Source organism: Aulonocara sp. 'chitande type north' Nkhata Bay, linkage group LG22, assembly GCF_057382095.1.
Source record: "Aulonocara sp. 'chitande type north' Nkhata Bay isolate Kocher_YH1m ecotype deep benthic linkage group LG22, A_spYH_male_GT1.1, whole genome shotgun sequence".
Classification (NCBI taxonomy): Eukaryota; Metazoa; Chordata; class Actinopteri; order Cichliformes; family Cichlidae; genus Aulonocara; species Aulonocara sp. 'chitande type north' Nkhata Bay.
In genome coordinates, this window is record NC_141364.1 from 18,878,834 (window position 1) to 18,902,763 (window position 23,930).

The 23,930-nt window shown below is 41.1% G+C and overlaps 2 protein-coding genes across 2 annotated transcripts in view; both read right to left on the reverse strand.

Annotated features, from left to right (window-relative positions):
- Positions 1–7,062, reverse strand: part of cap2 (cyclase associated actin cytoskeleton regulatory protein 2) — a 22,579-nt gene extending 15,517 nt beyond the window's left edge. Inside the window, exons 1-4 of the mRNA XM_086279303.1 lie at positions 6,772–7,062; positions 2,459–2,580; positions 2,278–2,378; positions 656–733 (exon numbers count right to left, since the gene is read on the reverse strand). Coding sequence (XP_086135429.1) covers positions 656–733; positions 2,278–2,378; positions 2,459–2,570 — 291 coding nt within the window. The 5' untranslated portion in view covers positions 2,571–2,580; positions 6,772–7,062. The remainder of the gene's footprint in view (positions 1–655; positions 734–2,277; positions 2,379–2,458; positions 2,581–6,771) is intronic.
- Positions 7,063–10,497: 3,435 nt separating this feature from the next.
- Positions 10,498–21,799, reverse strand: rbm24a (RNA binding motif protein 24a). Its single transcript, XM_086280351.1, has 4 exons — positions 21,278–21,799; positions 20,014–20,137; positions 19,840–19,894; positions 10,498–13,061 (listed from the first exon to the last, which is right to left on the reverse strand). Exons 1-4 carry the CDS (start codon positions 21,443–21,445, stop codon positions 12,704–12,706), a joined length of 705 nt encoding a protein of 234 aa, XP_086136477.1. The 5' UTR covers positions 21,446–21,799; the 3' UTR covers positions 10,498–12,703.
- Between the last annotated feature and the right edge of the window lie 2,131 nt (positions 21,800–23,930).

Sequence of the window (23,930 nt, forward strand, 5' to 3'; positions counted from 1 at the left end):
CAGACCAGGCTACACTTCTACGGCCCAACGTTTGTGAGCTCGTGTAAATTCTAGCTTCAGTCTCCTGTCCTTAGGTGATTGTCGTGTAAGAGCTTCTTGGAAAAAAGAAAACAAAATCACCTCTGTGGGATTATTTTAGTTTTAAACAAGCTGACAGAGTTAAACCAGACCGGCTGCAGCCTGTGAACGAATAAAAAGGACAGATGCCATATGCTATTAAATAATCAGGGTGCATAACCACACTTGTAGTTTTTGTTGTAGTGCATCAAATATTATTTAACAGCTGATCAGACAGAAAACACTGCACTTGTAGTGTCCTTACCTAACCATATAAAGCACTTTGAGGTGACTGTTGTTGTTATTTTTGGTGCTTTATAAATAAAATCGTACTGTTTTGTGAAAGATTGAAATCGGTGACATACGATTATGCATAATATGTCCCGACTCCATAAGCCAGTTCATTTTAGCTCATGTTTTCAGTTGTGTTTTACAATTTTAATAAGATCTTTATATAAGACAAATTATATTATGATTACCCAGTGCTCATGAAAAACCCCCAAAACAAAACAACCCCCCCAAAACCATCCCACAGCTTCTGAGGTTACACTGTGACATCATCAGTGCAGGTTTCTCTTTTAATGTCCTCCTGTCGTACCTGCGCTGGTTCCTGGTGTGTGGCAGCCATCTTGATGAAAGCTCTCTGAGTCTGTAAGGCGTTCATCACCATCTCTGCCTGTCAGTCACAAAGTGTAAATGTTAGGACTGATCTCATAATACATTATGTTATACTTGATGAGTGCTTGCCTTCACAGATTGTTCACCATGCAGAAAACATGAACAATCTGAGCAGTCGCTGCAGAAATCCAGGCAAACACTCTAATGACTATGTCTAACTTATATACACACACAAACACACACTCTCACTCGCTTAGTTTGGGTTATTCCCAGCCAACCGTGTCCTCTGTGTGTGTGTGTGAGAGGTCCATTTGCAGGCCAAGGGAACCACCGGGGAGGCTTTTTCCATAAAAGGAGCTTTACAAACTTGAAGAAACTACCTCTGTCTCTCTCTCTCTCTCTCTCTCTCTCTCTCTCTCTCTCACACACACACACACACACACACACACACACACACACACACACACACACACACACACACACACACACCCTCCATCGTGTTCAGTGATGGGACACAGAGATGGAAACCATCTTTCAAGGCACAGAGGAAATTCAGGCATTGCTGAGTACCTTTACACGTCTGTTTTGGAGGGTTTTTGTTGTTCTGGATTTATTCCAAGGACGTAACACAGCTATTATTGCCAACTGGCATACCATAAAACACTTCCTGGTCCTACGGGGAGTAGAGGTCATTACCAAATAGGAAAAGGTCCTCCACTAACAGTTTGATAAATGAATGTAAGGTCAAAGATCAATCATACTCCCATCCTTGGCTTTGTTAAGGACAGGAAACACACACACACGGACATGTTGTCTGCCTTCTTTGGGACCACAGACCTCCCATACAGCTTTGCCTATCTAAGTGGAATCTAGAGTGGGACAATCCTGTGTTTATAAATGTGTGTCCAATGAGATAAAGGTTGGCAGAGAATGAAAATCTGTGGTGGCTTTCCTCTTTTCAGCAGTGCTCCCTTTGCAGAGAGCTCTTCTTTCTTTGCACAGCTTAGTTTATAGATAAATATATCAGGCACAAAATTAGACGCTCATTTACGAATAGTCTGATCTTTTGTTCGAGAAAGCCAAACAACAGACAACAGTCTCACATCTTTATGGCAAAAACCAAATACGTCATCTTAATTATACAGCGTTAAATGTCTTGATGAGTGTCTTGGCTTGAGAAGCAAGCAAGAAACTAAATATGTCCCAAAGTATAAAGCTAACCTTTCAAATGTTATAGTATTTTTTTGTGAACTTCTTCACAACAAAGCTTTCCCGAAGCCATGTTAATGAAAAAATAATGTTCTTTAACAAGAGCAAGAGGCTCATTTAAAAAGCCCCGTTGACACTCTGAGGATAAATATATGCTCCTTATAAAGCATGAGCTGAATTCAGTATGAGGTTTAGGGAATGCCCCTTTAAATCATGATCGGTTTGACAAACAGCAGAATGAGAGACCTGCTACATTGTAAGAGAAGACTGCTGCAGCAGCAGCTGCAGAAACATCTGTCTGCAGCAGCTGATGCATGGACAGTGCCTACAAGTGATTTTATATTCGTAGGGTAGCATATGTGAGACTTTAGATTTTAGTGGGTGAAGACTTACATGCTTCTCCACCTCGCTCCCTATGGCGCGGCTGTTGTTCAGGTAGTCTGACACCGGGCCACTCATCAGCACGTCGAAGGCCTCCACGCACTGAGACAGACCTGGAAAAATACAGTGAAATCCTGCTAACTTGCTTGCTTGTCTTAATTGAATCCTCCAAATGCAAGTTTAACAGACTTGCCTCCATCAATGCCGTTGACACAGTCCCCGTTGGCCATCCCGCTGGACGCCTGCGCTGACATCTGCTCGAGGCGAGTCACAGCTCGCTCCAGGCGCTGCATTAATCCTTCCATGAAGACAAACCTGGAAAACAAGAGCAGCTACGGATTCTTACTCATGGCCGCTGCTGCTGTCACATGATGACAGCTGAAATCATTGCAATTCATTTATAATCATTCTTTTTGTTTTATTTGGTGATGTTTGTCACTATTCAACCTTCTCACTGCGCTGCTCCTGATTTTCATCAACACTAAATTTAGCTATGTGCAGCACGCCTTGTATAAATAATGTCACTGTATGAGGTGTCTGGCTCACTGCCACAGTCACAGCCTGGGTCAGAACAATTTCAAAGTGTCACCTAATCGGGATGAAGAAAGGCAGAAACTGATGCCAGACTGAGAGAAAAGTCAAACAATGAAGTGGATTCTTTGATTAAATATACAGTTTATTTATGGTTATTTGCTTATCTTTGGGTGCTTTAGTGATTTGAATCTTTCTTTTTTGTGTAATAATTTTGTCTTTTTTTGTCTTTTTGTTATAGTGTGTGCAAATAAATGAATAAAAGGTAATCTCTAAAAGCTCCTCTATCGTCGTGCAGCTTCTTCTTTCAGCTGCTCCCCCTAGGGTTCTCCACAGCAGATCATCTGCCTCCATCTCACCCTATACTTAGCATCCTCCTCTGTCACATCCAACCATCTGCGTGTCCTTCTCACTACATCCATGAATCTTCTCTGCAGCCTTGGTTTTTTCCTCCTTCCTGGCAGCTCCGTGTTCAGCATCCTTTGTCCAGCACATCCACTATCCCTCCTCTACACTTGTTCAAACCATCTCAGGTCCTAGTCCAAGTAAGATGCTGTTGTCTGATATTGTCTCTGTTTCATGCATGGCTCTGTTTTAGGGATATGACAGTAGCCTTTTTCCCTGCAGACTTCTGTGCATGGTAGCTAATGATGCACCTACACCAGCCTCACTCTTGAGCACAGACCATGTAGACCATGATTTTTTTGAACATGCAGGAACTGAGAACATTTTCCTTTTCCTTTATCAATGTCTATATTTTGCATAAAATATGGACTGATGTATCGATATTGGAAGTTTTTGCTCTGTAACGATCAACATCAACCCCGGAAGGACAAGATATATACAACGGGAAGACCTGCTTTCTGTTTTAGTCTATGGAAACTTAAAGTGTAGAAACATATTTGCATAAATTCACATGTTTCTGGCTGTTGGACAGAGGTAAACAAACAGTAACTGAGCACCGCTGAAATACATTCGAGAATACTCCACAGACCACTTTGTCACACTGACCAGCCATATGTCTCACTATGAAGCGATGCAGGCCTGTTTCCAACATATATTAGTCAACAGAGGAGGAACTCAATCCAGCCACCCGCTGCATGTTTACGCAAACCACTGCTAGGTAACACATGCTTCCTAATCTGACACCTGCTATTTACCTGGGTGTCCAACATGCAATCCAGGGGTGTGAGTTATAGACGGCTCTGTTTGCTTTACAAAAACGATCTACAGAAACGCTCGGAAACACTCTCCAATAATATGGCAGCTATGTTGGCTGAATAGCATTCGCTGTCTGTAATCTTTGTAAATTATGTCTACTAATTATGTCCTGTGAGCAGCAAACATGTCCTGATGGGCGTCATCGAATCTCTCTGGAGAAATCTCCCAGCAGTGCCAAATTCCTGTTTCAGGACTCAGAGGTTATTTCTGCTCTGTGGGTCACAGCAGCTCTTAGGCAAGACCAGAAACCTGGAGAGCAGAGTCTCGGTTTGCAACAAGCGTTTGTGTTCTCTGAAGCAGGACACTTAAAGTTTGAGCAATGAGTCGAAAATATTCTTATCAGTTTGTACTTTGGTACCAGCTTCTGGTCTCGAGGGTCTGATCCAAGTGGGATTACAAAACAAAACTTTATATTAAACATTAATCCAAAAAATACAAATAAAAAATACACAATATTTGCAAATTGTCAGCTAGTGTGCAGACCTGTCACCCTTTATCCAGTGAGGTCTGCAGATCTCCCGAGTGGCTCTGCAAAATGCACCATAGCTCATGAAATTGTGTTTTTATTATATATACAGGGGATCATATATAGACCATTTAACTCAGCAAAACAAGCATGTCATATCATCACTTCGATCTATCATAAGATCACTCCTCTCATTGGGAAGGGAACCATTCTTACAGCTTCGGATATTAGCCAGACTCGTAGGCTGGTGAGCACGGCGATTTGTGACACAGATCAGACTGTCGCATGAGGATATGAGGATTAGTGATATGAGCGATTTCTTAAAAATAAGTCTTTCCTTTAAGAAGTCTCTGGCCCCAGAAAGTTTTGTAACACCTGCTTTTATATTTCATCTGGTAGACTTGATACCTGTTGCTTGTACTCTGTGAACACACCATAACGACTGTATGTTTAGATTTGAAAATCTTTTGCCATAAAAGTAGATGTGATTTTATTAGAGCTGAAACAATTGAAGCTGATCTTCAGAGCCAAGTCAAATTTGATGGTTCCAGCAAAAATAATCTTTAAATACTGACATAACTCAAAGATAGAACGATTATTATAATACATAATGCCTGGGTTTGTCTGGGTTTGTCTGGGTTTGAGGATAGAGCAAAAAGTTCAAATTTAAATTCAGTAGAGTGCAAAAAAATCAACTACTGTACTATTTCAAATCCAAAACACTTCATCACTGTCTCGCTTGTCAACAACCTCAAATTTTGCCTATGAAGACTGAAGCAAAGACACTCAGCCTCTGTTCTGATTTTATTGTCACTTGTCCAAATTCTCCATGGCAATGCAAAGACATGGCCAATGATGCTCTTTTAGGCTTTTCATATGGACTTACTGGAATGCATTCAGTCTAACACAAAGACCTAATGGGAGGAAGCCTCGGGGTTAAGCCTGCTGGCTGTATCAGAGATACATCTCTGTGGCATGAAAATGTGGCAGTACTGTTTTTAATGTGTCTGTAATTTCCAACAAATAGCCTTTACCTCAGTCTCCTTAATAATAGACATAAAGACAGTTAACTTTATTTATCCTGGAGAGAAAAATATGTTGTTATAGCAGCAGACTTGTGAAAATACAAACAAAGCAAAGAATACACAAACTACAAATGCCAAATGATGCATGAAAACAACAGATAAGAAAAAAAAAGAATGAATGGACTATATACTGACTATACTGAGTGATATGTGATTATAAGGTGATAGAATCAGCCTGTGAAGCATTAAAAGAGGTCCAAATGTGCAAAATGTGGAGTGTTTAGTTTATGGGCAGTTAAGTGTCAGCAGGTGTCGGGTTGGCCAGCAACACAAACACTCCACAGCAAAACCAGCAGCACATGCAGTGGAAAGATTTTAGGGACTTCACCCTGACTCTGCATGTGCCTCCTGAACCCCCCGGCCTGGTATCTGATCTTTGTGGCTATATTGGGACGCAGTCTGGCTCCTGCTGTTATGGGCCTACTGTAAGATATTCCACTGTGGGCCTGGGTCCTGCACCCGGAGACACTTTGATTCTTCATCTGCTGCAACTCTTCATCCACCTACTGATGTGGGAAGCTGTGATGTGATCAGTGGGAGTTGATGGTGAAAGGTTTGGCTGTTATGATTAAGAATATTACTATTTATGTAATAATAATTTGGATTATCTATATGAGGTTAATAAAGAGATATGTAACTCATGTAATATGGACCAGAGGCTGGGAGTGTGCTGATAGATCTTTGAGAAAAAGCTGAATCAATTTAAAATATGAAAGGATATGAGTCTTGTCCAAGTCGGTTTAAAGGTTTAGTTGCCGCATTAGCGTCCTGTTGTTTCTGGGGCACAGCATATGTGATCCTAAAAAATTACTGGGCTGTTTAAACTCACACTGGTTTATCACAGCTGCAAAATGAACCCTCTCTGTGTAAACACGAGAAGACACCATCACTCCATAATAAAACATGACATGGCACCGGCTCACAGGACTTCACCCGTCCTTCAGTCTGATGCTTCATATTCCGCGCCGCAATAATGTTACTCCCCGCAGCGATCGAGATAAAGGAGGTGACAAACAGTGCTCTCACATGCCCTGCCATAACATACGAAAGCAGGCTGCACGGGATCAATTTGTCTGGACATTATTATTGCGTAGGGATGCGCACCCCCACCCCGGGGCTCCATCCCTCCGCCCCACACTGAAACGAACTGAACTTGACACTGGTTAAAAAAAATCATCAGTACATCCTCTAAAAGCATCTTACCTCCCTGGTCTGGTCCGCGGTAAATTTCTGTCCGGATCTTTAGGGGTGTGATTACGCCGGGACGGATTCGTGGCAGTTCGCTGCTGTCTTGCGGTCCCCTCCTGCTCCCCTGCCCCGTCACTCAGCTGCGCGCTGCACCGGCTCCTCTTCCGGGATGTCCTAATTAAGCAACACGTTGAACCTGAGAGCCGCACAGCTGCAGAGACCAGGACCGTGACTCAGTGCCTCTCTGCTCCGGGGGAGAGACGTTTGCCTCGCAGACAACATGGCAGCATCGGAGAGCTCTGCTAAAAATAGACAAGTGATTGGTGCTGTGGCGATGCCGGCATGGGGCTCTTTTGAGGGAATGGCCTTTTACAAGCTGGGCAGTCATCATCATCATATTCATAGTGCATGGGAATGAAATGAAGTTTTACCCCTTCGCTGACCTTTAAAATTGAAGACTGCAAATTTTCAACATTTTAAATCCCTAAACGAATACAAGTCACAACAATAACTCCAAAATCAGTTAAAGGTTTAAAGCTGCCCTTTAGTTTTCTACTTTTAACGTAAATACTCCCTCAGTTCCCCAAGGTAAACAGACACCAAACCCTATGTTTAATCCCACTGAGGTCCAAGAATAGCAGACATACGCTGGTCTGTTGCAGTCATAGACTGTATATAAAAGATGGGCACAAAGTCAGAGTTCCTGTGTCATGAAAGTGCCTATCTTTTTACCTGGTTAAATCACCATGGCAACATACAACAAGCGCATTTCCTAATCAAGAGCAGGTCCTGTTCAGCGTTTCAGTGATACCCATTGAGCCAGCTAATGCAAAGAAAGCCTGAGGGTGGTGAACTTCCTTCCTTGACGCCTCAGGTCTGAAAAGCAAAGCCAGAGTAGAAGTTTTTCAAATCTGCATTCTCTCTAACGGACAGCAGGGGTTTACTTGTAAATGAGAGTCAGCATTATAGTAATAGAGGACAAGAGGATAAAGCCAAGTATGGTTTAGGACAGGCTTACCTTGTCATCTGCACCTTGCACACCACAAATTTCAAAACAACAAGGCAGGGGCCATGTAAATGCACAGCTTGAGGTTTCATAATGGGACTTTTCTAATGAATGCCCATCTACAGCCATCTTTTATAAACAGTATGGTAACAGTGTGGTGTAGCATCTAGGAATCAGTGAGGCTGAGTGTAGTTAGAAGTTTCCAGTAAGCTAGCTGACATGTTCTGAGGTAATTCTCAAAAGCTACAATTTCAGCACTGCTGAATATTGTTGGTGGTGAAGTTAGCCTCTTCACACAAAGTTTAGACTAATATAAACAAAACAGCACAGGAAGCTTTAGACACAGACAAATAATTTAAAAAGATTAATAAACAATCTTGAGAATGTGCAACAACACTGAGTCTTCAGAGTTATCCAGGGCATAAGTTAGAATCAGGTCCAGATCCTGAACACTTAGTTGTTCCCTGTGTATCCATCGGAGTGTGAATATGTGTGCATGAATCTTATTTTAAAAAGTGCTTAGGTATAGATACAAGCCCTGTTTGATTGTGTGTGATTGGGTGAATGAAACTTGTAGGAGAAAGTGCTCTGAAAGCTCAAACTGAGTAAAAAGGGGATATACGAGCCAGACTACACAACATTCTCTACAAGCAAAAACTACAGATTTCTTTAATCCTTTGAAAGCTTGCCACTCCTTCTGTGACTCTTTCTTTAGTTTTTTCCCCCAGTGTAGGTATTTTTAACAAGTTGTCTTAAAGTTTCTAATAAGAAAGCATCAACACTTTAAGGAGCACCTCCACCCGCAAGATATAAAACCTCCATCTGTTTTCACAGAGCAGTCCCTTCTGTCATCCTAAACTCTGAGGCCATTTCAAACTCCAGCTAGAGGAGGGTTGCAGCTGTGGATCATCCTTTTTTAATAAAGTAACAGCTTTAATCTTGTTATGGCATGATGTCAGGTGCTACTGATTTTACCCATAAGGCCTTGCTGCGTCCATGCTGTGTCACGGTCAACACTCACAGCAATGTGACCCAGTTTCATGTTTCAGTGGCGACCAAAATGCTCCTCTGAGTAGAATGAAAGACGTCAGAAAGCGAGCAGCTAACTCTTCTTAACATGACTTATTGATTAGAGCAGGGATTAATCATTGATAGGCCTCGACTTGATTAGTATCCATGGTTACTCAATCTGGGCGTGACTAACTCCAGTGTTTCATAACGTGGTTTCATGTGGGACCACGCACACTCAGACTTACAGAGTCACATATTTATGTTCAAACATAAATAAACACAATTTTTCACAATCATTTCAGAAATTATGAAAACTTGTTAAAAAATATAATTTTGCTATTCTTATGTTTATAACAGGGTTTTGTTTTTTTAAATATCCATGGTCAACTTTGTTTTCATTTCATAACCTTTCATGGCAGTGGCCTCATTTGAAAGACCTTCTTGGTTTGGACACGGACACAGCTGCTTCTATTTAGTTTGACATGGGTGCTCTTCACTAACCCATCTTAATTTAATTCAGTTTTATTTATATAGCACGAAAATCACAACAACAGTCACCTCAAGGTGCTTTATATTGTAAAGACCCTACAATAATACAGAGGAAACCCCAATAATCCAATGACCCCTATTAGCAAGCACTTGGCGACAGTGGGGCCTGTATTTGTATTGAGCTTTTACTTAGTCGCTAAGGACCCCAAAGCGCTTTACACTACATTCAGTCATACACCCATTCACACACTGGTGATGGTAAGCCACAGCTGCCCTGGGGCGAACTGACAGAGGCGAGGCTGCCGGACTCTGACCACCACCAGTAGGCAACAGGTGAAGTGTCTTGCCCAAGGACACAACGACCGAAACTGTTGGAGCCGGGGCTCCAACCAGCAACCTTCCGATTACAAGATGAACTGCCAACTCTTGAGCCACGATCGCCCCGGAAAGCTGTGTTGAGCAGGTCTGAGTCGTTCCAAGTAGGTACTAATGGAAAAGGGGCCCATAAACCAAAATAAATTGTATATTTCATTTTTAAGAAATAGATTACAATACAATTACATGCTAAATAAAATACAATCAATACTGAAATATAATATATATAATATCTAATGTAATTAATATTGAATTATTTTTATTTTATTTGTCAAAAGGATAAATAAACAATCCATTTTCAAAAAATAGAATTCTGTGGCAATTATTTCATGGTTCAGGCTAAAGGGTTATTGGGCAGCTTAAGCTCCCAGAAAGAGAGTTACTGGTTTGAACCCAAACTGGGGTCTTTCACATAGAGTATTGGTCAGTCCAGTGAGCACTGTCAAACAATTTCTTTTGTTTCTGGCAAAGAGAAACGACCAACTGTTGTCAATCTTCATCAGTAATGAGAAGTTAATAGGTTTATGTCTTGTCAAATCACACTGTAAAACAGGGGTAGCTGTTCAGCACCATTATTTAAAAAGTGTACATTTACTTCCGATCACAATGAAATGATAGCAAATTTGCATTAGCATTAGCATTTTACTTATTGACAGTTTCATTGTTTACTAAGCAGCCTGTAGTCACACTCCCTGACCACTCCCCCTGGCATGCACGCCAATCATATTCTTTTGTTTATAACCAACTCTGGATTTTCATACATATCAAAGCAGAAATCTGTTAACAGTAGACTGAGGTGTATTTGTGGAGAAAGACCAGTAACCACAGTATGTGTTTCTGTAAACAAAAGACAAGCAGCCTTTTTAAATATCGAACATTTTATTCCAATTTGAGAAATTTAAGTTGATATTCTGAAGTAAAGGTTTTAATATCAACAGGACCTTTGCATTTAATAACAACACTTTACATGCCCTCATCCAGTGACAATGAAAAGCTTCATTAAACTTTTTTTTGTTGTTTATTTTATTTCCCTTGTAAGAAAGAGTTCAAGTATAAAAATTCCCAACAGTGTAAAATTGCCCATCTGATGAATATGAAGCAAAAAAAGAGCACAGCTACTGAAACCTCGACAACAGCTATACATTCTAGTAGAGAAAAGCAGCTTTTTTTTGCTTCTTTTTACCAAAAAGAAAAAAAAAGATTAGTTTTTCCTCTTCTCTAAACATAGAAGAGGCAGAGTACTGTCTGCATGCAAGGAGACCTGCATTTAAATAAAGTTCTTCCATACAAAAAGGCATGAAGCTGATATTTAATGTCATGTTCCGAAGAATCAAAAAAGATAAAAAATAGAAGTACAGTGCACATTTTTAAATAACTCCTATATCAACATTTTGGTTGATTATGTTATTATTAATAATAATAATGATAATAATGATAATAAAACTAATCAATAACTTATATATGCCTTGAGATGAGTACATCATATTAATAATACAGTACCGCCACTAAGTCTCTACTCTCAGAGTGTCAACATAGTCAACCCTCAAAAATAAATATCTTAAATAGTAGATTTATCTCTCTTTTTTTTTTTTTTAAAGTTTTTTTCTCTCTTAAATAGCAGTAAAAATGTAAGGCACATTTAAGAGAGACCAACACGACGTCAAAGAGGAAACCCACATCCTCCCACCCCACCTGGTGTTCTTGACAGACATGAGGCAGGCCAGTTGTCGGGGTGGCTTTGGTGAAAGTGTTTGTGAGTGCGTACCTGACTACAGCAGCACAGAGGTGGAAATGCTGACGGGGGCAGTGCTGAATGACCGGGGTGGAGGATGAGTCGAGTGGGGGTGGGGGTTAAAGTTGGTTCCCAAAGGGCTCGGCCGGGGATTAAAATGTGACAACTCAACAAACGAGCACAAGTGAAGCGTTCTTTCCAGAGTGATCCGTCTGTGTGGCGCTGGAGCTGGCTCTGTCCAACCCCCCCCCCCACCAGCAGCTGCTGCTGCTCTCCCTCTTTCTGCTTCTCTCAAAAGCAGAGACAGAGAGAAGCACGACTGCGCTTGCCTTTGTCTTTGACTGCTATGTGTGCAGCTCTGGATGTATGTGTCAGTTTACATATGAGCGAAACGTGGAAAAGCAACAGATTTAGTGTTTCTCATTGTCCGAAGCCATTTTTCAGTCTCTCTCCTTTTGTCAGTGCCTTTGTTTTATTTGCCAAGTCCCCCCTTTTTTTTCAGTCCAAGAGTCAAGTCAGAGTTGATGACATTTTCAGTTTCTTTTCTTTGTTTCTTTGTCTCATGGTGATTTGTTTGCTTTGCATAGGTCAAGAGGTTGAGAGACACAGAGTTTAAAAAAAAAAGGGACATTCAGCATCAGGAAGATAATAAGGTAGTTCTTCAAATGTTTGTGACACGGCGAGTCACACAAAATAATAGCTAACACAGTGGAAACCGTTCCATTTCCCTGATTATCAGAAAATATCAACTTCCAAAAATGCACTTGAAAAGACAAAAAGAACAAGCAGAGCCCTCAGTGTTTAATAATAACAAATAATAAATATAAATGTTATGAGGGCATTAAATAACCTAACAAGAGGAAAAAAAGGAGTATTTTCCTAAAAACTAACGTTAAAGACAGCAATAGGACCTATACCAACCACAGGGATTAGTTCCTGGATCTCTAAAAATAAGTACTGTACTACAATGATAATAGTAATGATAATAATAATCATGGTAATAACAACAACAACAACAATAATGATAATAATAATAGAAAACCATTTTCATTATTTGTCCTGCGGCTTTTTTTCATTTTCTCTTTTTTCATTTTTTTGGTTGAAGCACAGCAAGTTGAAAAGTTACTGTAAAAAGTTCCCACCTCACCATCATCACCATCACCATCACCATCATCATCATCATCATCACCTTTTTAAAGCAACTCTGCTTTTGAGCTGTTGACACGCCACACCCTTAATGCCACTCCCTCTTTTTTTTCTTTTTTTTTAACAGATCAGCTGTAGCTGGGGTGGGCCTCCTTCTTGCTCTGCATGTCCAGCACTTGCAGGACCTGCTATTGCATGCGGTCAGCTTGCAATTGCTGAGGCTGGTACTGGCCAAAGGCTGCAGCTGCAGCAGCGGCTGAGCCCGGGGCAGCAGTGGCCAAAGGTTGCTGGACAGCATAGCCGTATCCGGCAGTGGCCACGTAGCCTGTGGCCGCTGGGGAGGCGGTGTAAGGGTATTGCTCGTAAGCGGCGGCGGCAGCGGCAGCAGCGTTGGCTGCTGCAGCAGAATACTGTGCATAGGCGGCTCCGGTGTAGTCGATGTAGGGGGATGAGGCAGTGGGAGGCGCAGCGGCTGCAGGCTGCACATGAGGGATGACCACACTAGGCTGAACGAAGGCCTGAGGATACACATAGTGGGCCGGGATGCTGTGGGAGAAACACACAGATGTGACAGTTGTTTGATTCAGTGCCAAACATTAAAAAGACAGTAAGACCCAACCCCCCAAAAACCCAACTCCACCACACTAAGGCCAAGCGCCCTCCCACCACCCAGACCCAGTCCAGTTCACCAGTCAAGAAGAGCAAGAAAATGCCTGCTAGTAAGGATTAGAACAATATAGGGTTGCCAAAATAGAAAAAGTTTGACTAGAAAAGAAGACTAGAACATGAGAAAATCTTTCAACACCCAGACTTTTTTTTTCTTTGTTTCCCTTCTTAATTAAAAAAAACCAACTTTCGTATGATTACATCTGGATGAAGTACTGACATCATCTTCTCTATGAGGCAGAGCATGAGGGGCATGTTTGAGTTTGCGTTGTGGAGACAAAAGAGAAAGAAGAGGGTTGAGATTTGTAGCCTTGCAGCTCATCTGATGGTCAATTTGTACATTAACTCTGGTGCTGTCCCCTGCCTGCTGGAGGGAGAGCAGGGGCAGCGGGGTTCGGGTGGCTTACAGTGGCAGGGGGTGGGGTGTGTGTGTGTGAACAGAGTAGATGAGCCCAGGGAAGCTTTGTGAAAATGTCACTGCCACTTTGACAGCTGGACAGTTTTAAAAAGGGACGCTGCTGGCCATTTCCCCCTCTCTGTCGGGACAATGAGCCACGGAGGCTGTGGGGGGAGCTGGGACTAGGCTCTGCACTGAGAGGGATGTTTCGATTAAATAAACAATTCTGAACAATGAGCACATTCTGTCCTCCATGACATAGCCTTATCCCAGCCCCTAGTCTCTATAAGGTCTGGAAACTCAGCTGCACAGCAAGCAGGAAGGGAGTTTTTATAATCTACACCATTCTGAATGAGAGAAGTGAAAAATCAACTTTTTTAGTAAGAAGCAAAAATAAGAAATGTTGCTTTTTTGATATCCCCTCTCCTCGAATTGAACTCAAACGAAGTGAGAAAACAGAATTCCAGTAACAGCCGCGCATCTAACTTTAAATAACGATTGCTGTTAAATCTGTTGAGGAAAAATCTGCACAATCAGTGGATATCAGGTGGTCACTTTATCGTCTGGATTGAGAGAGAAAACGATCAGAAAGTTTAAAAAAAAAAGTGGGCTCTATCGTGGCAACCCTATTGTGAGCACTCCATTATCCAAATCCAATCCACATCCCAACCGAAAACAGTGGACCAGGAAAAACAGGAGAGAACATAAAGAGCAAAGTGTTAGAGAGGAGGATATATAGGAAAAAAACATTTCACAAAAGCAACAACCATGACGAGGGCACAGCACAATCACTCAACTGAAAAAAGACGTGAAAAGCAAAGGGGTGGAAATGTGAAGGGATGGTGTTGCTGTTGCTAAAGATACCCACATAAGAGCATTTTTGAAGGCTGGTAAGAAAATTTCTATCCTGAAAAGATTCTTTGTTTTTTTTCAGAGTTAAACTAATTAGAAAACCTTCTGAAGCAGCATTTTCAGTATCATGTGATTCAAAAAACTCACTTTGAAAGTGGCACTAAAGAAACTCAGTGGGCTCAGTAAGGCTTTAGATATTTTACTGGCCTAATAAAAAAAAAAAATATATAGCAGCAGTGGTGCAGAGAGATGTTTACAGGCTGTTATCTCGTGTGAAATCACTGAATTATCAAGAGAGGAAAAACGTCATATGACAGGCGTGGAAGATTCGCCCACTGCTCGACTGCTCAGTTGTGCAAGTATTTGCTGGTCTAACACGCTCAAACCCCCCCCCCCCCCCCCCCCCCCCAAAAAAAACAAATCAACTAATTAATTAAGTGTAAGTTTTCCATTTAATTTTGTTACATGAGTATAATTAAGGGATTCTGGTTCAATGAAATTTACTTAATTGGCATTCATTCAGTTTATACCAAGCAAATTATCCTTAATTGTTAATTATTTTAATAAAGAAACCTTTTATATATTTCAGTTGCATTTTACTCAAAGTTACTACTTCATGTTTATTGAGTTTTTGGGGGGGTGGTTTGAGTGTACCGATCAACAAACACATTGTAACTCTGTTTGCACAGTTGATGCCAGGATTTGAATTAATCAGTTAAAAAGGCAGCAGCTGACCCACAGGTGCTCTGTGTGAAAAGCACAGCAAATAAGCCCCTAACAGGACTTCAGATCTCATGTTAGTACTAGATCTATAATAATATAATTCGATAATCTAAGCACTATGCAAGCATAGAGTGCTGTGCTCTGAAAATGCATTGTGCAAGACAGCAAATCTAATAATCTCATAATGTGATATTCACATCTTTGCGCACACTTTCTAATATTTGTCTGACTCCTAGATCTTATTGCAGTTACATTATTAAATCTGTATTACAAGATACTGGTGGTGCTGAGCTGTATAAGTTGGTATAGACTGAATAACACACACAGATATACACATAGCATAAGTTGTGTTTTCGGCCATAGGAAGCAAAGCTCTGCCTCATTAAAATAAACAAACTAAAAACGGCTTTTCTCTGTGCAGATGGTCATAAAATAAGAGCATTTAAGTTATCCCAGTCTATTCCAAGTATATGTAGCTGATTTGTGCAGGTATGCTGGTCTGACTGTTCCTGTGTGTGCGTTTCTTTATTGGAAGGTCCCAGTAGTCAATAAAGTTCAAGGCTAAATAAAGGTTGTCTTCCAGCCTGCATGCTGTCTGCCATGTGGACTTGTTCGTTATCAAAGTGCGAGAGGTTGACGTCACAAACATTTCCTAATTTAAAGAGTTGTTACGACCAAGCTGACTGTGATTCTGATGCACTTAAATATTTGTAACATAGTCATAATCCAAACACAGATGGCTACCTGGATAAAGTTACTGTGCGAAACCTTCACCAGTCACTCTGTGTGGACGTATTAACAGCAACAGCAGCAGCACAGATACATCTTCTGAGCGTGCAGAGGAGAACTTCAGTTTTTGAGCCGCTGGATGTAAAAGGATGTTCAGCTGTGATCGTTTGTCTCTTTAAAAAAAATTGTGAAAATGCAAACTTCAGTGCTGAAGTGACTTCAAGGGACCATCAATCTAAAGAGGTTCTTTGATTCATTTCAAAAGGAAGAGAGGACGCTGTTTGCCACGTTTGTGATTTGCGAATTGTATCTTTCACCGGAGCTTTCATCCTAAGCCTCTCTCACTTTGAGTTTACTTCTAACAAATTTATTCCCTGCTGTGGAGATCGTGGCTGCAGTTACACACTAGTATTTCTCTAAATCAGACTGAAGACTTCGGGTCAGCTGTTTACATGGAAAGTAATTTATTAAGGTCTGGTGTTTATGTGGATATTGGAACTTAATCCGAGCAGTGTGATGTACTCAAAGGTTATGAATGTAAATTTTCCTCAATGGCTGCCTTACATCTCTGGAGCTCCCTGAAGAAGATGGATATCTGTTGCATATAGTTACTGTTATTGTGTTAAAAACAGACTCTCTGCAGAGTCCCTTGCGGATAGAGTAGAAGTGTATGTCTCCACATATTTGTGGGGACAAGGACAGAAAGAACGCAAAGTGGGGCAAGTGTAGGAAGAATGCAGCCAGAAAGTCATGAGGTTTAATTGTTTACTCGTTGCAGCTTTTCTTCTAATCTGTTTACGAGGTCTTCTGCTCCACAGCAGGTTTCTGCCTCCCCTGAGCTCGCTTTGTGACGCTTGTATTCAATCCAGTTTTATTTATATAGTCACAACAAATCACAACAACAGTGGTCTCCAGGCAGGCACTGAACTAGCTCCTACCGTTACTAACAGCTGAAGTAGTTAACATTCATAACACTGAACAGCACGTTTTAAAGAGATCACTGAATCTTCATTTTCAACAACACTTAAGTATTAAACAGTTTTTGAGATATGACTTCTTTGCCATTACTTCTGCTGTTGCAGGATGTGGTCAAAATCTTCCCAAGTTTGACATTTTAATACTATGACAACCCTATTCACACAGTTACATTTCCTCAGCTGGGGGGATATCTTTGCTGGTGCGATCGCCATAGCGATAATAGCTAATCATTACAAGGAAATCTGGCCAAGCATCAGTTAGCGATTAGCATTAGCTACACTAGCTTCTTTGTATATATACACCAGGCTGATTTTTCACAGCAACTTCTTTTATGTAATACTGAACTGCACAGGCAACCAAGTTGTTCTCTCAGTTAACGCTTTGGTGGATCATTTTAATACAGATGACCCCCAGTATTTGCTGGGGCTAAGGGCCACAACCAGCTGCAAATACCAAATACCAAACACTTGAGACCGCTCTAAAAATGCTTATAACTGCCTATTTAAATAGTTCAAACACCATATATACCATAAACTATCATCCTAAAACATTTGAAGGTCTTGGGATATTTTGTAGCCGCCCCCGTGTCTGCTGATGCCATTTCCCCATGTTGAGAAACACACCTTCTTTTTTAATCATAAAAAATGTATTTTGTCGTGAAAATAAAATCAGTTAGTTCCACAGAAAATCCAGAAAAACCGCAAACAGGTGGGGGTCGACTGTAAAGATGATTTGATTGGCTAGCTCTTAACTTTCTCTGCACCATGTTCAAACTGAAGGTGAAGTGACAGGGTTGGAGCCTGACACGTGTTCGTGAATTCTCCCCACCAGCCGCTGTCCCTGGAGTGGGTCATGCTAAATTCCCTTTTGGAATTCACCTCCCAACCTCACCAGGTATGTGAAAAAAAGGAAAAAAGACGACACTGCCGCCAGTTTATGCAAGCCTATCTGCTCACAGGACTATCAGAGGACAGCCACATTGACATCCTTTTTGGATTTTGAAAGCCACTGTGGGGAAAATACCATTTAATTAAGTAAATTTTCTTCACTAAAATCTGGACTTAATTCCATTGTACATGGAAAAAGACTTCTGTCTGTAATTTGCTTTCATAGATTAACAGTGTGCTTACATTTGTTCAGATATGAGTCATGTATGATTCATAACTTGTACAAATTCATATTAACGTCCTAAGACCCAAACTCTTCCATGGCGTGCATTTTTCATTTCTCTTTGATATTTGGGCATATTGGGGCCCGATGAATGTAAAAACAAAGAATTGCCCGATTTTATTTTTTTATCTTATTTTTGTTTTTAAGAAAAATGAGAGCCACATATGAGGATATTTGTTTAAAAATTTGATAGAACAGCAGCAGTATAATGTCCTCGTAAGTGGACATCAGGCCCTTGTAGAGCAAAATTGAGTATTTTGGTCTAAATAACCCAAAATGTGATGTCCATATATTTGGACACCAGGTCCAAGGAGGTTAACTCTTTTTGCCTAACCATGCCTTTATTGAAATATGCTGATGTGCAAAAACCTGTCATTAAGTGTACAGAGGCGACGTCAAAAGTCGACTTAACGGGGATAAAGAGTTAAAGGCTATATGTTAGGCCGGCCCCTAACACACTCACATGACCCTGTTTAAATGGGCTCTTCCCTGCTCTTACATGACACACAGCGACAGCTCGTGCACCCTCACTGGACCCCCTAACACAGACACACACACAGCTCAGCTTCATGCGACTGCATTGTCAGCATTCAGGGCTTTGTGTGGCACAATGGGTGCGCTTGTTTTCCTTAACACCACGAGCCCATGTGACGAAAGCTCGCTCTGAGAGAATAAGAGATAGAAAAAGAGACATCCAGACATTTGTTTGTGTCACAGTGGAGACTTTGGTGCTGACTGACTTGAGCTGGGTGCATGTGGACGTGTGCAGATGCACAGTGAGACCCCATAACCCCCGTATGTTCAGGTGTAGTCAGACGCATATAAGCTCACATTTTAACTGGGATGCTTTCGGTTCATTCATAAGACATTCGCATCTCCCAATAGTGCGAAGAAAAGGAGGCTGAGAGACCACAAGAGGTCATTTCACAGTAAGTTGGTCTCTGCCGTGTTGTGTTAATGTAAGAAACAGCAGGAAGATGCACTGAGCACATGCAAGCAGTGATAGGCTTTGTTATTTTGAGGGGAAAGTGTGGGGTGGGGGGGCAAGGGTGAAAGAAAGAAACTCCACACAGAAAAGTCACCACTCACTCAAACAAGACAGCCAGAAGGAGGAGAAAGAAACATGTAACAGCACATCCTGTTAAACAAAACAGATCAACCACAAGCTAAAAGCAATGATAATAATAATAATTTAAAAAAAATCTTCTCCTCTGCAAAGTAGACACGCTTCCACAAAAAGGAAAAAGAACACCCCACAAAAACAACAATCAGTCCAGTTTTTCTTTTCTTTTACTTTTTTTTATCACTAAAGTAAAGAAAGCACACGGTTTAGCTAACAACACCACTTCATAACGGCACACAAAGCTAAGTTCTATTTAAATAAAATGAAAAAGAAGTCCAAACGAAACCCACGTACATGCATCTGTAATCACCATTTTGAGAGCTTGTTTGTGTGCGTTTGAGTCTACAGGTAATTCCTTTTCTCTGATCAGAACTATTCCACAAACCAGCACAGTTAGCTTAACCGAGAGCGAGCCTGTCGAACCAGAGAAAGATAGATAACATTGAGTGAGGCTGTAAAGTTTCCATCACTGTCCACTCAGCACACTCACACAAGAATGTATTTACACTCACACGTATTTCTGCAAACAGTCGAACTTAGGAAAAGCAGTTTTGACTGGAGGTTTTTTTTTTTGGGTGGACAATCATTGGGGAAGAAAAGGTGTATTTATAGCTTACATTCCAACTCTGATGATTAGACATCATTTATTCAAGGAAATGAATACATGTCGACTTGTTAGTCCTTACCCATAAGGCCTTTGGATGAATGCTGGGTGAATCTGGGGAACACCGAAGGTAAAACCTGCAAGACAAAATAACTTCAAATACAGACAAAAACTGACTTCTAGCAACAACAACTTGAAATTATATTTAAGATTCAAACCCTGAGGTACAAACAAACATCCTACTGGCTGGTCTTACCTGGCTGCATCACCCGAGGCTTGGCACCCAGGTATGCCAGGTTGACGTTGGCCTTCCTGCCATCGATGATCGGGTTGGGGTCCTTGCAGGCCCGATCTGCGGCTGCACGGTCTGCCATCGTCACCTGAGAGAAGGATAAACGAAGAGCTGAGGATGTTTTTAAAGGCAGTTGAGGGTTCAATAATGATTGGAGCTTGTAAGAAAGAGGGAAACCACATGTTTCAAAGAAGTATAAGTGTGTGTGTGTGTGTGGGTATGTGTGTGTGTGCACAGAGGCCTCCTTCTGTGTGCGCCTGTGTGGCCATCACTGACAGTGGCAGGTATTTGACAGCACATACACATTTATCACCCTCGTGTGGATGTGATGAAACTTATCAGCAGTGAACGGTAGCCAGGCTGACCACCACAACCAAACCAAAGCCCTCAGTTCTCCTTTTACAGCCTTTAATTCTAATCAGAGGGATTCATGTGAGCTTGACCATAAACATTATTTGGGAGACAATAAAGTAAAGGTAAAAAAAAAAAAAAAAAGATGATTTAGAAAGAGCAGTAAAGAGAGGATCTAAGCAAACGTGAAGTTAAACGTTGATCCCAGCACACAAACGTAAATATTTGATTAAATCAAGGGTAGATAAGAATAAAATTAGGTTACTTAAATAAAGGCTCAGGCTTGGCTTCCATAATTCTTTTTTTGGATAATTCTCTTACATGTATATGAAGGTCAGCTTAGTCAAACTATATGTATATGTACAAATAAAGAGATTTATTATTGAATAACCGTGATGGTTGCTCGTCTCCAAACCCCCCCCCAAACAACCCAAAAACATTAAACACTTTGGTTCTCAGGTTTGATGACAAGTCTCAGCAAGACGGTGTAAACTACCCTAAGAGGAAGAAACTGTGACCGTTTCGAAAACCCTGCTCTACAATATCAAGACATAATCGAGAGTTTTCTTTCAGCCCACCGCAGCTGCCACTGTGTGAACAGCTCCTTTAAAAAATGCGTGTCGGGGCGCATACCAGCGCGCAACAAGTTGGTGGGTGCGAGATTGCAACAGAAGCCAGTGACAAATTTAAGCAGGAGCTGCTTATCAAAACATAAACAACCCGTGACCCACAGATATATCAATGCTAGTCATGGTGTTGTGCAAGACAGCAACAGAAGCGAGCCTTAACAGAAGAAACGTGGTGACACGAATTTCTGGAACGAATAGACGCATATAAACTCCTGTGGAAAGCTGTGGTGTTACTGAGTGATACTTACAAATCCATAACCTCTAGACTTGCCGGTCTGCCTGTCGGTAATGACCACTGCTTCTTCAATCTCACCAAAAACTTCAAAATATTTCCTGAGACTGGAATCCGTGGTGTGGTAGGGAAGACCCCCAACAAAGATCTTCGTATAGGTCGTGTCCTTTTGCGTGGTGTGCATCGTTAGTGCAAAAAAATACAATAAATAGAAACTATAAAAAAATATAGTAGTAGTGCAATGTCTCCTTATCGATAATACTTTGGATGACTAGAGAGATAGAGAAAGAGAGAGAGAGAAAGTGAGAGATCAGTTGGCTCTAAAGTTTTTCATAGGAGAAAAGAAGACAAAAGAAGCCTGGAGGTAGATTTAAGTTCGACAGTAAGAGGGTAGAAATATGGAGCGGATTGTCCCAAAGATACCAGCAGGTGTTTCCAGCTCTTCTTGGTAACTCTGCCGTCTAACTAAATAGGTTCGGGACCCATTCCTAAATGCATTGCCTCTAACTCCACCCACTTTTTAGTTCCTCCCACCAGCGTGCACAAACAGCTGGGAAGTGCGGCTCAGTGTGAAACATTGGAGCTCCTTCACCACAAAGATCCGCGTTTAATGAACCATCAGGGCCCAACAAAAACCGATTCTACTGATGATTAGTGATGTGCGATACCACTGATTTCCTTTCCGATCCGATACCAAGCAAAATTCAGGGTGGTATCAGCGATACTGATCCGATACCGATACTCTGTACAAAAACTTAATGTTTCATTGCATTTCATAATACAATATATAATTGTATTATGTAATTGTAATAATAACATAACCATATTGCTTCATAATGATTAGAGGACATCAGACAACTTGTTTTTATTGCTTAATAATGCAGAATAATCATATAGAAAAAAAAAACTGATGTTGTGCGCTATTTGAGCATGTTGCCTGCCTGCAGCACTAAAGGACTCTGCGAGAGACATCTGTCTCGCCCTAGCAGCACCTGTCCCTGTCCTCCTCTTCTGTTCACCTCAACATAAGCTTATCATATTCTGTGATGTGATTTACTCTGAGGTGTTTGACGAGGTCAGTGGTGTTGCCACAACAACGTGTCCACACAGGACTCTGTTTGCGCTCAGCCATTGTTGTGAGTGTGAATGCCAGGGGCTGCGACACATTTATACAGCCTTATTCCGCATATGACTATGAAAGGCGTAAGAGGAAGTAGTTCCTTCCAAATTAGACGATCCGAATTGTATAGTTTCTTTCCACTGCGTTCATTTTAATGGAAAAACTACAAATTTACCCCAGAGTACTAAAATATCGATATTATAATATGATAATCGATTCTAGAACATAAATTGCTGGTATCGGAAGAATTGATATTTCAGTATCGATCCGCACACCACTACTGATGATACGTTTGGCACAAAAAGTACCTGTGACTCAGGAACAGCTCAAGTGAAAAATAATTTGGATGTTTGGGGGGTTTTTTTTCACCCGCCACAGTGTTTTAGTTCTCAGTTGAACTAATGTCAACTAATATGTGAGCTGAACTGATTAATTAAGAAGTGATCTCTCAGAAAAATAAAGTTATTTTAAGTACTTTGGACTCACAATGAACAAATAGCACTAACTTTAAACTCAAGTAAACCATACTCACTTTCTACTGGCAATCTTTTAGTTTTGACAGTTTATTGCAAATACAGTTTTAGATATTTTACATTTATAGAATAAACTTTATTTATTTATTCACAAATAGAATGGGGAAAAAGAGTTCAGCCCTTTTATAAACAGCAGATCAACACCTTTGAAAATCCTCTGAGAAGATTCACAGTCCAGCTTGAATGGCTGGGACTACAGATGTGAATTAGTAGTTTGGTATAATCTGGCGCTTGCATCTTATATTTTTGGTGTATTGCTGTTTAATGGCATGCCTGTCCCTGTTGAATAAATAAGTAAAGAAAGAAGTCATGCACAATACGTGAGGGGTATGTCTTTAGAGAGTCTTAATTGTGTTGCTTCTTGAGTGGAAAGGTCATTAGTCCAGTGTAAAAAGTTTGAAACAGAGGTGTCAGTGTCGGATGAGGCCATACTGCTGCATCTCTCAATATCCTCCCGAACAGCCCAGAAGAGCTAATTCAACTCCGGTAATGTGAGAGTGAACTCTTCTATTAATCATTCATGGTGCCTCACTTCTGCGAGCTGGCCTACATACGTACATCTATCCTACAGTGAGCAGATACATTTACGGTGGGAGCATTACCAAGTGCTGTTCATTCCTATGTGGGAAGCCACTGATGACCAGTCTAAACTTTATGAAACACAGATCAGTAAAGATTACTAATTGCGTTTTTATTCACCTCCAACCAAAATCTGTCTTCTTCCAGCTAAAAGAATGACAAGAGCCAGTGTTGTCACCTCCACCTGCAGGACGTCACATCACAATGAAATGCAACCTGATAAAGCGCCTTTCTGCCGTGTCTCCGTTCACTTGCTGTTTTATTAATGCAGCCACACGCCCTTAAAAGTCAGAATAAAGGGGGATTGATATCAGGTTTCTCAAGCTCAACAATGGGGATCCGGTTAGGTTGCATGCTCTTATTGTCTCTGCAGCATGCTGACTAGTCTGAATCCTCTAACAATATGCCGCCCCCCAATGAAAGCTTCATTTATTCTT

Excerpts from the sequence above, each read along its gene's own strand:
- rbm24a (XM_086280351.1), bottom strand. The coding sequence starts at position 21,445 with ATGCACACCACGCAAAAGGACACGACCTATACGAAGATCTTTGTTGGG. Across the intron at positions 20,138-21,277 it reads AGTCTAGAGGTTATGGATTT|GTGACGATGGCAGACCGTGC; the intron begins GTAAGTATCACT and ends TCCTTCTCTCAG. Across the intron at positions 19,895-20,013 it reads GCCTCGGGTGATGCAGCCAG|GTTTTACCTTCGGTGTTCCC; the intron begins GTAAGACCAGCC and ends TTTGTCTTGCAG.